General features: G+C 46.6%; 1 protein-coding gene across 2 annotated transcripts in view; it reads right to left on the bottom strand.

The window, feature by feature from the left end:
• Faxdc2 (fatty acid hydroxylase domain containing 2) overlaps nucleotides 1–12,340 on the bottom strand; it is a 33,587-nt gene that overhangs the window by 2,035 nt on the left and 19,212 nt on the right. For both annotated transcript variants that reach the window (XM_026388350.2, XM_026388349.2), the window contains exons 3-8: nucleotides 10,647–10,738; nucleotides 10,413–10,516; nucleotides 7,019–7,140; nucleotides 1,805–2,010; nucleotides 1,232–1,337; nucleotides 646–812 (exon numbers count right to left, since the gene is read on the bottom strand). In XM_026388350.2, coding sequence (XP_026244135.1) covers nucleotides 646–812; nucleotides 1,232–1,337; nucleotides 1,805–2,010; nucleotides 7,019–7,140; nucleotides 10,413–10,516; nucleotides 10,647–10,738 — 797 coding nt within the window. The remainder of the gene's footprint in view (nucleotides 1–645; nucleotides 813–1,231; nucleotides 1,338–1,804; nucleotides 2,011–7,018; nucleotides 7,141–10,412; nucleotides 10,517–10,646; nucleotides 10,739–12,340) is intronic.

The raw sequence follows: 12,340 nt of genomic DNA on the forward strand, positions 1-12,340 counted from the left end.
TCTGGAGCTGCATCCCCATCTCCCTGCCCCCTTTTTTTGAGACAGGATTTTGGTAAGTTGCTGAGGCTGGCCTTGAACTTGAAGTTCTCCTGCCTCCCCCTCCAGAATCACTGGGATGACAGGCATGTGCCACCACACCCAGCTTGGAGTCTTCCCTTGGAAACCTCACCATGTGACTCTGATGCACATGTGCTTAAGAACCTGACAGGACTATGCTTGCTCAGATATGGTCCAGGGGCCATCTGCTTCAGAACCTCTTGCCACATGTTAAAAATGCAGGTTTCTAGGCTGTGCTCCTGCAAATATTTTGATTTGAGATTTGATTTGAGTGGAACCCAAGAGCTCACATTTTAAACAAACATTTCATGTGACTCTAGGAAGTACAGAGACCACACTTGAAAAAATCCTGGGGGCTTTCAGAAAACACAACTTCCCTGGAAATGCGTGCAAGATTTTCCTGCACACACACATTTTTCTGAAGACTGTCCATAACTACATTAGAGACTCAAAAGTCTCTAAATAAAGGTTAAATTCCCAGCGACAGAAGAGCCCAATGTCACTAGCACCCACACAGTGTACTGAGAGGCTTGAAGAGTGTGGGTGGTGGTTGTTGGTCAAGGACCCCTGTGGGGAGGAGGGCCTTACTTGAGATGGTGATAGTCATGGAATTCAGGCGAAGGCAGGAAGGGTAGGTGGTAGCCACAGTGGGAGATGGTGGTGATGATGAGGGCCAAGGAAAACCACACCGTGATGGAGGACAAATGGGAGCCCATCACAAAGGGGCCTGTGATCACTGGCAGCATGTTGGAGGCCTGGAAGAGGAAGGATGATCGGATGCAGGCCTAGGAAAGGGAGGGGACCCAGGTGGGTGTCCACTTTGCCCCAAGGTGGTACCAGGAGAAGACTTGCTTGACTCAGATCTGGAGAAGATGGAAGTGTCAGGACCTTGTTTTGTTGGAGACACTCACCTTTGTACCTTGGGACATGTTATTAATTATTTGAGCCCCAGCTTTCTTATCAGCAAAATCAGGATTACAGTGGTTGTTGGACGAATTAAGGGATTCAGCTTGTGAGGCTCCTAATATAGTCTGGCAGAGGGCAGGTTGACAATAAATGGCAACTAATTAATTGGAAGAAGAAAGGCCTTATGTGGCCTGATTCTCTGCAGGAGCCCTTAGGGAAGATGGTTGGGACCACCACTCTTCTCTGGAGATCCCGGGGCTGTACTCACCACGTGCTCTATAGGGTGGGCATAGAGAGAGGTCACCCCAATGGGGGCTGTCCACTCGTGGTGTTTCTTATGAATTCTCTTGTAGAATGTTGGGTGGTGAAGGAGCCTGGGAAAATAATTAGTACTTAATCTGCCAATTCTCCTTTCTCCTTTCTCCCTCCCTACCATCAGAAGTCAATGGTAGGGACTAGGGGTGACATCTGTGGAGTCAAGTGGAAAACACTGATTGCACTCTAGGTCTGACCCCACTCCTTAGGCTGTGTGCTCGGGGAATGGGTTACTTGGTCTCTCTCACATTCGAATAAGCTGTGAAATAAGGGTGCTGCCCAGAAAGGATTCAATAAGGCAATGAATGGGAGATCGCCCACCCCCCATACAAATGGAAAAGCTCTTTCTTGGCTGGACATTCCTCACTCGCTTGAAGCCGTCAGTTATGGGAAAAATACTTGTCTCCCTGCCACCCACTAGCGGGACTTGAGATCAGAGGGTGTTGGTCCCACACCAACAGAAGCTTCAGTGCAGAGCCACAGGTAGGGTGGGGGTGAGCTGTGCTCAGGCAGAGCCCCTGCTCACCGGTGGGAATAGTAGAACAAGACTTCCTCAATCAGGGTGAAGATGGTCAGCTCCAGAAGGAACAAGTGGAAGGTCGGCAGCTCTCGGCCGCAGGGGTCTCCCCGCCACTTGAGGAGGGGAAACAAGAAGACTGCCACGGGGAGAGTGATTACGAACTGGTTGAAAAGAACTGTGCGCACAGCCTGGCGGAGTTTCGTGGGGTCTACCTGTTGAGGGAAGGAAGTGTGAGAAGTAGGTCTTTCCCATCTGGAAAAGTGGCTCCACTGTGACCTGCTCACAGGAGCCTGTAACTCAGAGATAAATTTGGGGTGATGTCTGGGTATAGCTGGAAGCTCCTGCCTGACCCCCGACCCTGGGACTGGGGACATCGCAGCAGGAAGGCCCTGGCTGTCGGGTGGATGAGTAACACCACTCCCTTGGAGACTGCCCCACGCAGTGTTCAGGCTGCCCAAGACTGCTTCTCCCTTCCTGGTTCTGCAGATAACACCACTGTCCTCTCCATCTCAGGCCAAGCATCATGTCTTCCTGGCAGGCAACCTGGGGAGCCACCGGCATACTTGGAGAAGGTGCCAAATCCCCTAAGTGGGAGAACCTTGTTAGTGAAGGATGCAGAGACCCGAGTTATCTGCCTCCTGTGTGGGCCCAGGACAGACAGGGAAAACAAGGCAGGGTTGCTCTTCTAGCCTCTTGACTACCTCCTGGTGGTGGTGATGGGCTGTCAGGAGGAAGGCCTGCCCAAGTGTTTTCACCTGGGCCCACTGTTCACAGCTTACAGCCCCCTTTGACCTCAAAATTCACTCATGTTTTATTTCTGTCCCATAATGAGGCCAGGCCTGGCCAGCCTCATTTGAGATCACATGTAAGATGAGGCCATGAATGTCTTCTGGAAATCTTGACCGAGAAGAAGGTGCCAATCTTGTCTGTTTGTCCATCCATGCATACAACTGGTACTTAGTGTTTACTATGTAGCTAGCATTTAGTGTTCTAGGTGATGAAAATCATTAAACACAACAAAAATTCCTGGCTTAATGGATTTATATTCTGGTAGGGAAGACAGGCTTTGCAAATATCAAAATATATATATTGGGTGATAAGTGTTTTAGTGACAAGGAAGTTTAAAGGAGAGAAGGAGAGCAGCAGGAGCCCCAGGTCAGGAGCGAGGCATCTGTTCACCGGGAATAGACCCGACAGGGTAGGCCTCACTGACATGGTAAGATGTAGACACACAAAAGAGAAGGGACCCGGCCAAACAGACACATAGGGAAAACGCCTTCAAGCGAAGGCCAGGCTGGTAAGAAGGTCTAGGACAGCCATATTCCTGGCCTGTGTGGCTGGATAAGAGCGAGGAGGCCGCAGGGTATTTGAGCCTGGAATTCAAGAGAATTCTGTAGGAGCTTCAATGTACAGGTGGTGTTTAAGGTCATAACACTGAAGAGATAAAGAGGGAATGAAGATAAAGAGGAAAAGAGGATCCAGACCAGAGCCCTGGGGCAGTCAACTTTAAGAGGTTGGGGAGAAGGAACCAGAAGGCGTGACTCTGAAGGAGATAAGGGGAGCGCCTGAGAATGGGGTGTCCTTGAAGCCAAGGACAAGGGAATGCACAACTGTGGCGATGCATTTGGGGACTTAATGACACAAGCCTGAGCCTGGATCATTGGTGACCTTACAGAAAGGACTTCTGGTGGAACCCTGTTTGGGGGAGACCACCTATTGGAAGAATGTTTCTAGAGAGGCTGAGCTGATGCTTTTGTGATTATTCCTAGGAGACTCAGGCTGAAGGACTTAGGGCTGAAGTCTTACAATGTCCTGAGCTTACCTTCAAACACGTATATATTTATACATAAAGCAGAAATTGTAAAATGTTTATAATTGATGAATCTGAATGTATGTAAATGAGTGATTATTGTAAGAACTTTTTAACATTTTTGTGTCTGTGTGTTTGGTTTTTTTTTTTCATTATAACAAAATTTTGGGGAAAAAGTTGGACGGGGATGATTGGGAACTGGCTACGGTGCTAGTGATTTGGGGGAGGCGGGGTCAAGGATTGCTTTCTTTTTTATCATGGGAAAAATGAAAAATTATAGCCTATTTATAATGCAGAGAGGAATAATCTGGGGTTGTGGTGGGGTAGAGAGAGAGAGAGAGAATACAAAAAAAGAGAGATGAGCCAGGTGTGGTGGCACACGCCTGGGTTCCCAGCGGCTTAGGAAGCTGAGAAAAAGGGATCCCTAGTTCAAAGCCAGCCTCAGCAACTTATTGAGGCACGAGGCAACTCAGTGAAACCCAGTCTCTAAATAAAATACAATAAGGACTGAGGATATGGCTCAGTGGTTTGGATTCAATCCCCAGTACCCCCCCCAAAAAAAAAAAAAAGAGAGAGAGAAAGGTGACTGGGTGTGGTGGCGCACATCTGTAATCCCAGTGGCTTGGGAGGCTGAGGCAGGAGATTGTGAGTTCAAAGCCAGCCTCAGCAAAACTTAGGGAGGCTCTGAGTAATTTAGGGTGTCCCTGTCTCAAAATAAAATATTTTTAAAGGGGGGCTGGGGATATGGCTCACAGATTAAGCACCCCTGGGTTCAATTCCTGGGACCCCTCCCCCGGCCAAAAAAAAAAAGGTGAGAATTGCTGAAATTGCTAAGGCGTTTTTCTGATGCAAACAAGAGGTGATAGGTGCTGCACACAGAGTGCAAGAAACTGCAGGTCAGAACAGGAAGAGTTCACCTGCAGAACCAGGTGCGCAGGCAGAGGACACAGACACTGTTGCCAGGAGGCCCATGAGGTGTCTGTGAAGCTCTCTTGTGCTTTAGTTCTCTGAGTGAAGCAGGGAGCAAGGCCAACCCCAGGGAGAGAGGTTAGTTGGGGAGGCACTGGTGATTCCAGCTTGCAGATGTGCCCCAGGCATCCAGGGGAGTGGGACAGTAGCTAGACAGAGATGGACTGTGTGAGTGCCAGGTAGCATTTGGCCCCCATTTGAGGATCTGCTTCTGATAGTTTCTCCTGGGGTCAGTCCTTTCTGGAGAAAGCCAAAGACTAAATGGCCCTGGGAGGTTCCTTCCTACCTGTGTACCCACCTGGGCTGCACACAGTACAGGAGCACTGAATTTGGAGTCAGCTGGGATGGGCCCTGGCTCTGTGTCCTAGTCACAGACTGATCTTCAGCAAGTCCCTGCACCTTTCTGAATCTTAGCCTCTGCAAAATGCAATGGAACTTCCCTACTATCTCCTCATTGCAGACTGTCAGGTTGTACAGAGGTTGGTGATGTTCTTGAGCTGATTTGTTGTTGTTGTTGTTTGGTACTGGGGATGGAACTCAGGGGCACTCGACCACTGAGCCACATCCCAGCCCTATTTTGTATTTTATTTCTCAGGGTCTCACTGAGAGACAGGCACTCACTGAGTTGCTTAGTGCCTCGCCATGGCTGAGGCTAGCTTTGAACTCGCAATCCTCCTGTCTCAGCTTCCCAAGCCACTGGGATTACAGGTGTGTGCCATGGTGCCCGGCTTGAGTTGATGTTGACTGGTAGTTAAGAGCATGAGTCCTGGAATCAGGAAGCCCAAGTCTGAATCATGGTTCTACCTATGGAACATTTTAGAGCCTCCATTTCCTCATCTGAATAGTGATGCTAATTATAGTTCTTGGTGGATGCTAAAGAGAGCCATCATGCTGGGAGCTGTGGCCCACGCCTGTACACCCAGGGACTTGGGAGGCTGAGGCAGGAAGATCGCAAGTTCAAAGTCAACCTCAGCAACTTAGTGAGACCTAAGCAACTCAGCAAGACCTTCTCTCAAAATAAAAAATAAAGGGCTGGGGACATGGCTCAGCGGTTAAGCGCCCCTGGGTTCAATCCCTGGTCCAAAAAAAAAAGAGAGAGAGAGAGATCCATCAATGAAAGATGAATATCAGGCTTTGACTCTCTGGGCTCACGTCCTGCCAGGCTGGACCTGGAGGAAGTCTTCCCAGCTGGCTGGTGGTTGTCATCTCAAGAGAAGGGCAGTGTGTGCCAGGCCAGCAGCTCCCTTTCAGGAAGGGGGCATTCTGAAGGGCTGAGTCAAGAGCACAGTTTACCTGTTCTGCCTTTCTGAAGTGCTAGGCCGGGTCAAAATGCCCTGAGAGCTGGGTGATTCACCCAGGCACCTAGCCACATGATCAAAAGATGATTGTTGTTTTAGCAAGGAAAGCAGCCAGAATGTATTTAGGGTGGAGCTGAGGAAAGAATCTGGGTTTCAGAACCAGACTTTTCCCTGTTGTGTAAGAGAAGGTTTGTGGAGCTTGTCAGAGCACCAAGCAGGCCAGCCAGGCCCCTGGAGTGGTGGGACTCCCTTCCTGGTGCCAAGCAGGTTGGAGCTCCCCCTAAGCAGGGTCTGGGCTTTTGTTCATCATAGATTTCCCCAAGTAACTTGCACCATTGGTTCAACTGAATAATTAGGAAGGAGGACCGGCTGAAAATGCAATATCTCAAGCTGGGTTCTGTGGTCCACCACTGTAATCCCAGCTACTCAGGAGGCTAAGGCAGAAGGATGGCAAGTTCAAGGCCAGCCTGGGCAACTTAGTGAGGCCCCCATCTCAGAATAAAACAAAAAGAGCTAGGGATGTATTTCAGTAGTAGAGTGCCTGACTAGCATGTAATAAGGCATGGGTTGACTCCCTAGTACCCAAACACAACAACAATACAACTGCCATCTCTGCCTTCAGAGTCCATACTCCTCTGTTAAGGTGAGATTATTGCTTGTCTTGGTGGCTGTCAGTCTCACTACCTAGGTTCCCACGACAAAGAGGAGCCATCCAACATCCCTGGCATGGCCTAGTACCAGGCTGAGATGACTACTTTTTTTTTTTTTTTTTTTTTTTTGGTGGTGGTGCTAGGGATTGAACCCAGGGCTTTGTGAAAGTGATGCAAGCACTCTACCAACTGAGCTATGTCCCCAGCCCCCTGAGATGATGACTTCTGTCCCTAAAATGCCGACTGTAGGATTGAAGGGCAGCACCCCAGGTACAGAGCCAGGCCTGGGAATCAGGAGACAAGAACACTGGTGTACACTGACCCCTGGCTGAGTGACTCTGAGATTCAGGGCAAATTATTTTCCTCTCCTAATCTAAATTGAGGGAGACTTGCCAATGACTTCTTTGCTCACACTGGCCCCTCTGGGCCGGCAGTAAGAATTCTGAGACTGGCTTTCTGGGCTTTGACCAAGAGAAGTCACAGCAACTCTTACCGGTTCGTTCTTGCCAACCTGAATTCGGTAGCGGGAGATGAAGTTGGGTCTTCCAGTGGTGTCCACCACCAGTAGAAGCCCATTGAAGGCCCAGAAGAGCAGACAAGGCACGTGGGTGGTACCTGCAGTTTGAAAGCAGGAGGGAACAATCAGGGTGGCATTGGGCTTTGCAACACACATATTAACTGAACACAAGAGTTAGGGTGACTGTGCCTGGCTAGGGGGGGTCTTGGTGCTGGACACCAAGGGCCCTACTTAGAGTCCTTGTTGAAAAACCAGCTGTGGGACCACGGACAGGTCACTTAAGGAATATCTGTATTTTTTTTTTATCTTGGCTATAAAATGGGGACAACAATCTTTAAGGTTGTTAGATACACACACACACACACACACACACACACACACACACACACACACATCAAAGGGTGTTCCTGCACATCATATACTCTAACAGAAATGATTTGAAATTGGCCTTTGGGAGGTTGTGCCTACAAAGCCTTTATGAACTAACTGGTGAAGTGCTTGGGTATGGAGGGTTCGCCGTGGGCCCTGGTCTAGGAGTCACCTGGGGAACCTGATCCCTGTTACCTAGCATGGAGGAGTGGGACTTCAGGTGTCATCAGGGCTGCATTTCCTGAAGTGTAAGGCTGTCAGCTCTTTCATCAGAGTCTTCATGCCCTACTCTTTTGGAGAACCCTGTCTGGTCCATAAAAGTGTGTTCATGGCTCGGAGAATTCCTACAGCAGGAAACCTGTTTGATTTTGTTAATATCAATCTTTCCCAGCCTTGTTTGACCCTAGAACTGTTTTCTCAGAACATCTAAAAATAGGATGTCACGATGTCACGTGTCCCTGTTTGCACAGGATGATTTCAATTTATAGCTGGCATTGTAGAATAATTATGAATAACACCTCATTTTACCCTTATGAGTTTCCTTATTTGGATAATAAATAGTATATCCTCTTCCACCTATTAACATTCTACAGCATTGACGTGCTACAGAATATTTCAGAAAATATTCAAAACTTAAAATAAGATTTGAGTGGCGCACACCTGTAATCCCAGTGGCTTGGGAGCCTGAGGCAGGAGGATCACAAGATCAAAGCCAGCCTCAGCAATTTAGCGAGGCCCTAAGCAACTTAGTGAAACCCTGTCTTAAAATAAAAAATAAAAAGGGCTGGGGATGTGGCTCCATGGTTAAGTGCCCTGGTGTTCAATCCCTGGTACCAAACAACAACAACAACAAACTTATATTTGTTTCAAGGACAACTTCACTCTGTGTCTCTGCTCCCCCTCCCCAAGCCCCCTCCATCCTCCATCAGTGTCTTGTGGTAGGTAGGACATGAGAGAGACCTGGCCATCACTGTAGGGGCATAGGATTGGTGCAAACCATCTGGAGGATAATTTGGTAATATCTGAAGTAAAAAAAAAAAAAAAAAAAAAAAGTGAGACAGAGACAGAAAGAGATAAAGAAAGCAAAAACATATAGATTCGTATTCAAACATGTCCATCACAGCATTTTTTTTTAATCATAAGAAAACATTTAAAGCAGACTTAAAGTCCATTAGTAGGGAATGGTTAATATGTTAGAGTCCTTCCATATAATGGAATAGACTGGGCCGCTGAAAATATTAAGTTTATATTGATTGACATAATGATGTGCCCACAGCCTATTCAATAAAAAAAAATGGGTTTAAAAAAATAGTTGGTGTGCTAAGCATGGTGGTACACGTCTGTAATCCCAGCAATTTGGAAGGAGGATCTTAAGTTTGAGGTCAGCCTCAATAACTTAGTAAGACCCTGTCTCAAAATAAAAATAAAAAGGGCTGGAGATATAGCTTAGTGGGAAAGCTCCTCTGGGTTAAATTCCCAGTCTATATATACTTGATGTCTGATAGATATCATATATATCCAATGTATTAGAGATGCACACTAATATATTAATAGTGGTTATTACAAGTTGTCTGATTTTTATTTTTAACAATGAACACATGTATTTTTATACTCAGATATAATAAGTATAATAATATAATAATAAAGTTCTTTTTATGCTGGGAATAAAAATGTTGGGTTGGTAGTTACCCGGGGGTGTAGGGGTGTGTGTGGGATGTCCACTAAAGTTCCCACTTGGAACTGTGAAGGTGAGTGGAGGAAGGCAGTATGCAAACCACTATGTAAAATGCCCTTGAACTTCCTTCCAGCAAATGTCTTCTCTCTCTAGTGTTTTTCTTACCTCCCAGATAATAGGTGGTTTATCTGTTTCACGTCACTGAAACAGAAGCATATAATATGATTTCCAGTCATTTTCCCACACGTCTGTGATCTGTTGTCTCTCAGTGATTGCTTAATATCCCACTGAACCTTGTGAGTTTAATCAGAATTTTCCCAGCTGAAAATGATCCCCAGGGACATTGTTTGTACTTTTGCTTTGGGACAACTGACACTTTTTTTGGTTAACAGTGGGGACTGAACCCAGGGATGCTCTACCACTGAGCTATGTCCCTTTTCATTTCTTGAGACAGGGTCTTGCTAAATTGCCCCGGCTGGCCTCAAAATTGCAAAACTTCTGCCTCAGCCTCCCAAGCAGCTGGGATTACAGGGATGTGCCATCAAGCCTGGCCACATTGTACTATTAATATCATTTGAGTGAATGAATGTGTAATTGAGGATGTTCACTATGACAGGTAATGTTACAAATGTCTAGGTTTAAATGGATTTTTCCTTCCATGATGTTTTCTTAGGCTAGTTTGGAGGCATTTATGCTATCTAAATATTATCAAGTGGCCACTTGCTAAGAACTAGATTGTACCAGGTACAGGAGCACAGTTTAAGACAAAATAGAGTAGTTTTCTGCCCTTGTGGAGTTACATGTAGAAGCAGGATTATGGCTCTGAACATGGATTCATTTTTACATAAAACATTTCTTATTTTTCTATATATATATTTTTTAAAGAGAGAGTGAGAGAGGAGAGATAGAGAGAATTTTTAATATTTATTTTTTAGTTCTCGGCGGACACAACATCTTTTGTTGGTATGTGGTGCTGAGGATCGAACCCAGGCCGCACGCATACCAGACGAGCGCGCTACCGCCTGAGCCACATCCCCAGCCCCTATATTTTCAGTAGAGGGTCTTCAACTTTTTTTTAATAAATTTGTCTCCATTTTTAAAAAGTTGTTCTACTTAGTTATACATGGGGTCTTAAACTTCTTAGCTTCTTTTCTTAGATATCCCGTGTCTGTACTGTCCTCAAGCTTAGTACTCTTTTGTAGCACCCTTGTCAAGTTCTCATCCCTGGGAATAAAGAACTAAGAAGTCTCCAAGTAGAGAACAAAAGAAAAAGAGTGAAACCAGGCTGTGTGCCCTCCCCTAGGCACTGTGGTCTGGAAACCTCACCTATAATGAAGAGGATCCACTCTTTCCCTTCAAAGGTCGACAGCAGTCTCTCCCACTGGGCTTGCCAAAAGTAGCCAGAAGCACCCCAAAATCGCTGAAGATGCCTTGGAAGAAAATCCATTAAGTTTCTGATTAAAGACTGATGGTCGGAGAGTTCCTTCCTCCAAGCTCTGCCCCCGACCACACCACCACTGTCCGCAGGTCCTGGATTTGAGCTGGGCCAAGCCAACTTACCATGTGACTGAGTTCCAGAAGGCCACAAACAAGAGAAGACCGGAGCCCAGGATGAAAGCCGTCCTCCTCATGGAGCCCCAAATGTGTCCCTCCTGGAGGAGGACAAAGAAGCCTCAGACCCAGCAAGCCTCCTGCCTTCCCCCAGTTCACTGCTGAGACACAGATGGGACACCATGGGACTATGGTCACCCCACCAGCTGACTTTCTCTCACATCCTGTGGGAGGCTGTTTGCTATCAAAGGTTCTGGGCCATACCTGGGTGTGTTATATAAAGCAGAGCTTCAGGTTCAGAGAGGGAAGGGAATTATTACCATGACCCTGGAAAAATTGTTTGGCAATTGAACATTCAAAGAGAGACAGGCAAGTCTTCCAGCTATTGTGCAATTTGTCACCAGGCCTCTTGGCACATGGAGATAAACCATCCTCTGCACTTTGGAATCACCATTAAAAAAAAAAAAAAAATATATATATATATATATATATATATATATATATATATATATATATCTCACAATGCCCAGGGTCCTCTCCAACCCAATTACACAAGAGTCTCAGGGAGGGCCCGGATCAACCTTTCCAGTAATTCTAATGAACAGGCAAAGTTGAGACAATCACCAGAGAAGGACCTGCAGAATCTACGAGGAGCAAAACTCTCCTAGGTCAAAGGAGCTCACTGGGTCCATGGGTCAGGCCTGTTTTCCCAGCTCCACCACCCTCTTGTCCTTGAAGAAGAGTGTGTTGAACACACACTCTGACTTTTAATAATCCCTTTGTCTTAGATTAGCCGGGGCTGCCAGCTGGAGGGGAAGATTAGCTGTTCTGAGAGAGGCCATTGTTGGGTGGCCCTCATATGTTCTTTCCAAAAGGTCCTTCTCTGAATCAGAGGTCACTGCGAGTTCAAAGGGCAAAGAGCAAAGTGCCAGACCCAGAGCAGGAAAACACTGGCTTCTAGGTGTGTCACTAATTCCCCTTGCACTATGGATAGGAATGACAAATGTCATACCCATACTGTGTGTCTAAGTCTCTTGGTAAGAGAGAGCTGGAGGTGGTAGTCCCAGCTCATCTACAGTTGGTGAATGAGGTCAGGTACAGAGGGTCAGGAGGGGTTGCTGACTGAATGAGGGCAGGTACAGTTCAATCCAGACCTTCAAGATCTGAGGGTTTTTGAGATGAGGGTCTCCTGTGTGGCCCAAATTGGCCTTAACCTCGTGGTCCTCCTGCCTCAGCCTCCTAAATAGCTGGGATTATTGGTGTGTGCCACCATGTTCAGTTGAGCACATTCAAGCAGTCTGAATTTTCACTGAACCAAATTATTTCTCCTCAACATTACCCCATCAACAACAACAATAACAAAACAAGTCATTTTTCTTTTCCCCATGGCCACTCAGATTTTTGCAGGACTGTGCTTGTCAGGATGCTGAACTCTGGAAACAACTCCTCTCTCTCTCTGCCCCCTGCCCCCTCCTTCTTTCTCTCTCTCTCTCTCCTTCCTGACCCTCCTCAGACTGCAGTGGCCAGACAGATTGCTCTTCCACACAAACCATTCCGAGGTCAACCTGAGTCACTAAACGGGTTACCTTGGACTATTCAGATTATTCCCTTTTTAGGATTCCCAAGACTCTTTTCAGGAACTTTTCTTGGGAATTTTTCATCTTCTGAGTATCATCAAACCAAATTAAAACCTCAATTTCATA

Source organism: Urocitellus parryii, chromosome 1 (assembly GCF_045843805.1).
Source record: "Urocitellus parryii isolate mUroPar1 chromosome 1, mUroPar1.hap1, whole genome shotgun sequence".
In the NCBI taxonomy this organism is placed as follows: domain Eukaryota; kingdom Metazoa; phylum Chordata; class Mammalia; order Rodentia; family Sciuridae; genus Urocitellus; species Urocitellus parryii.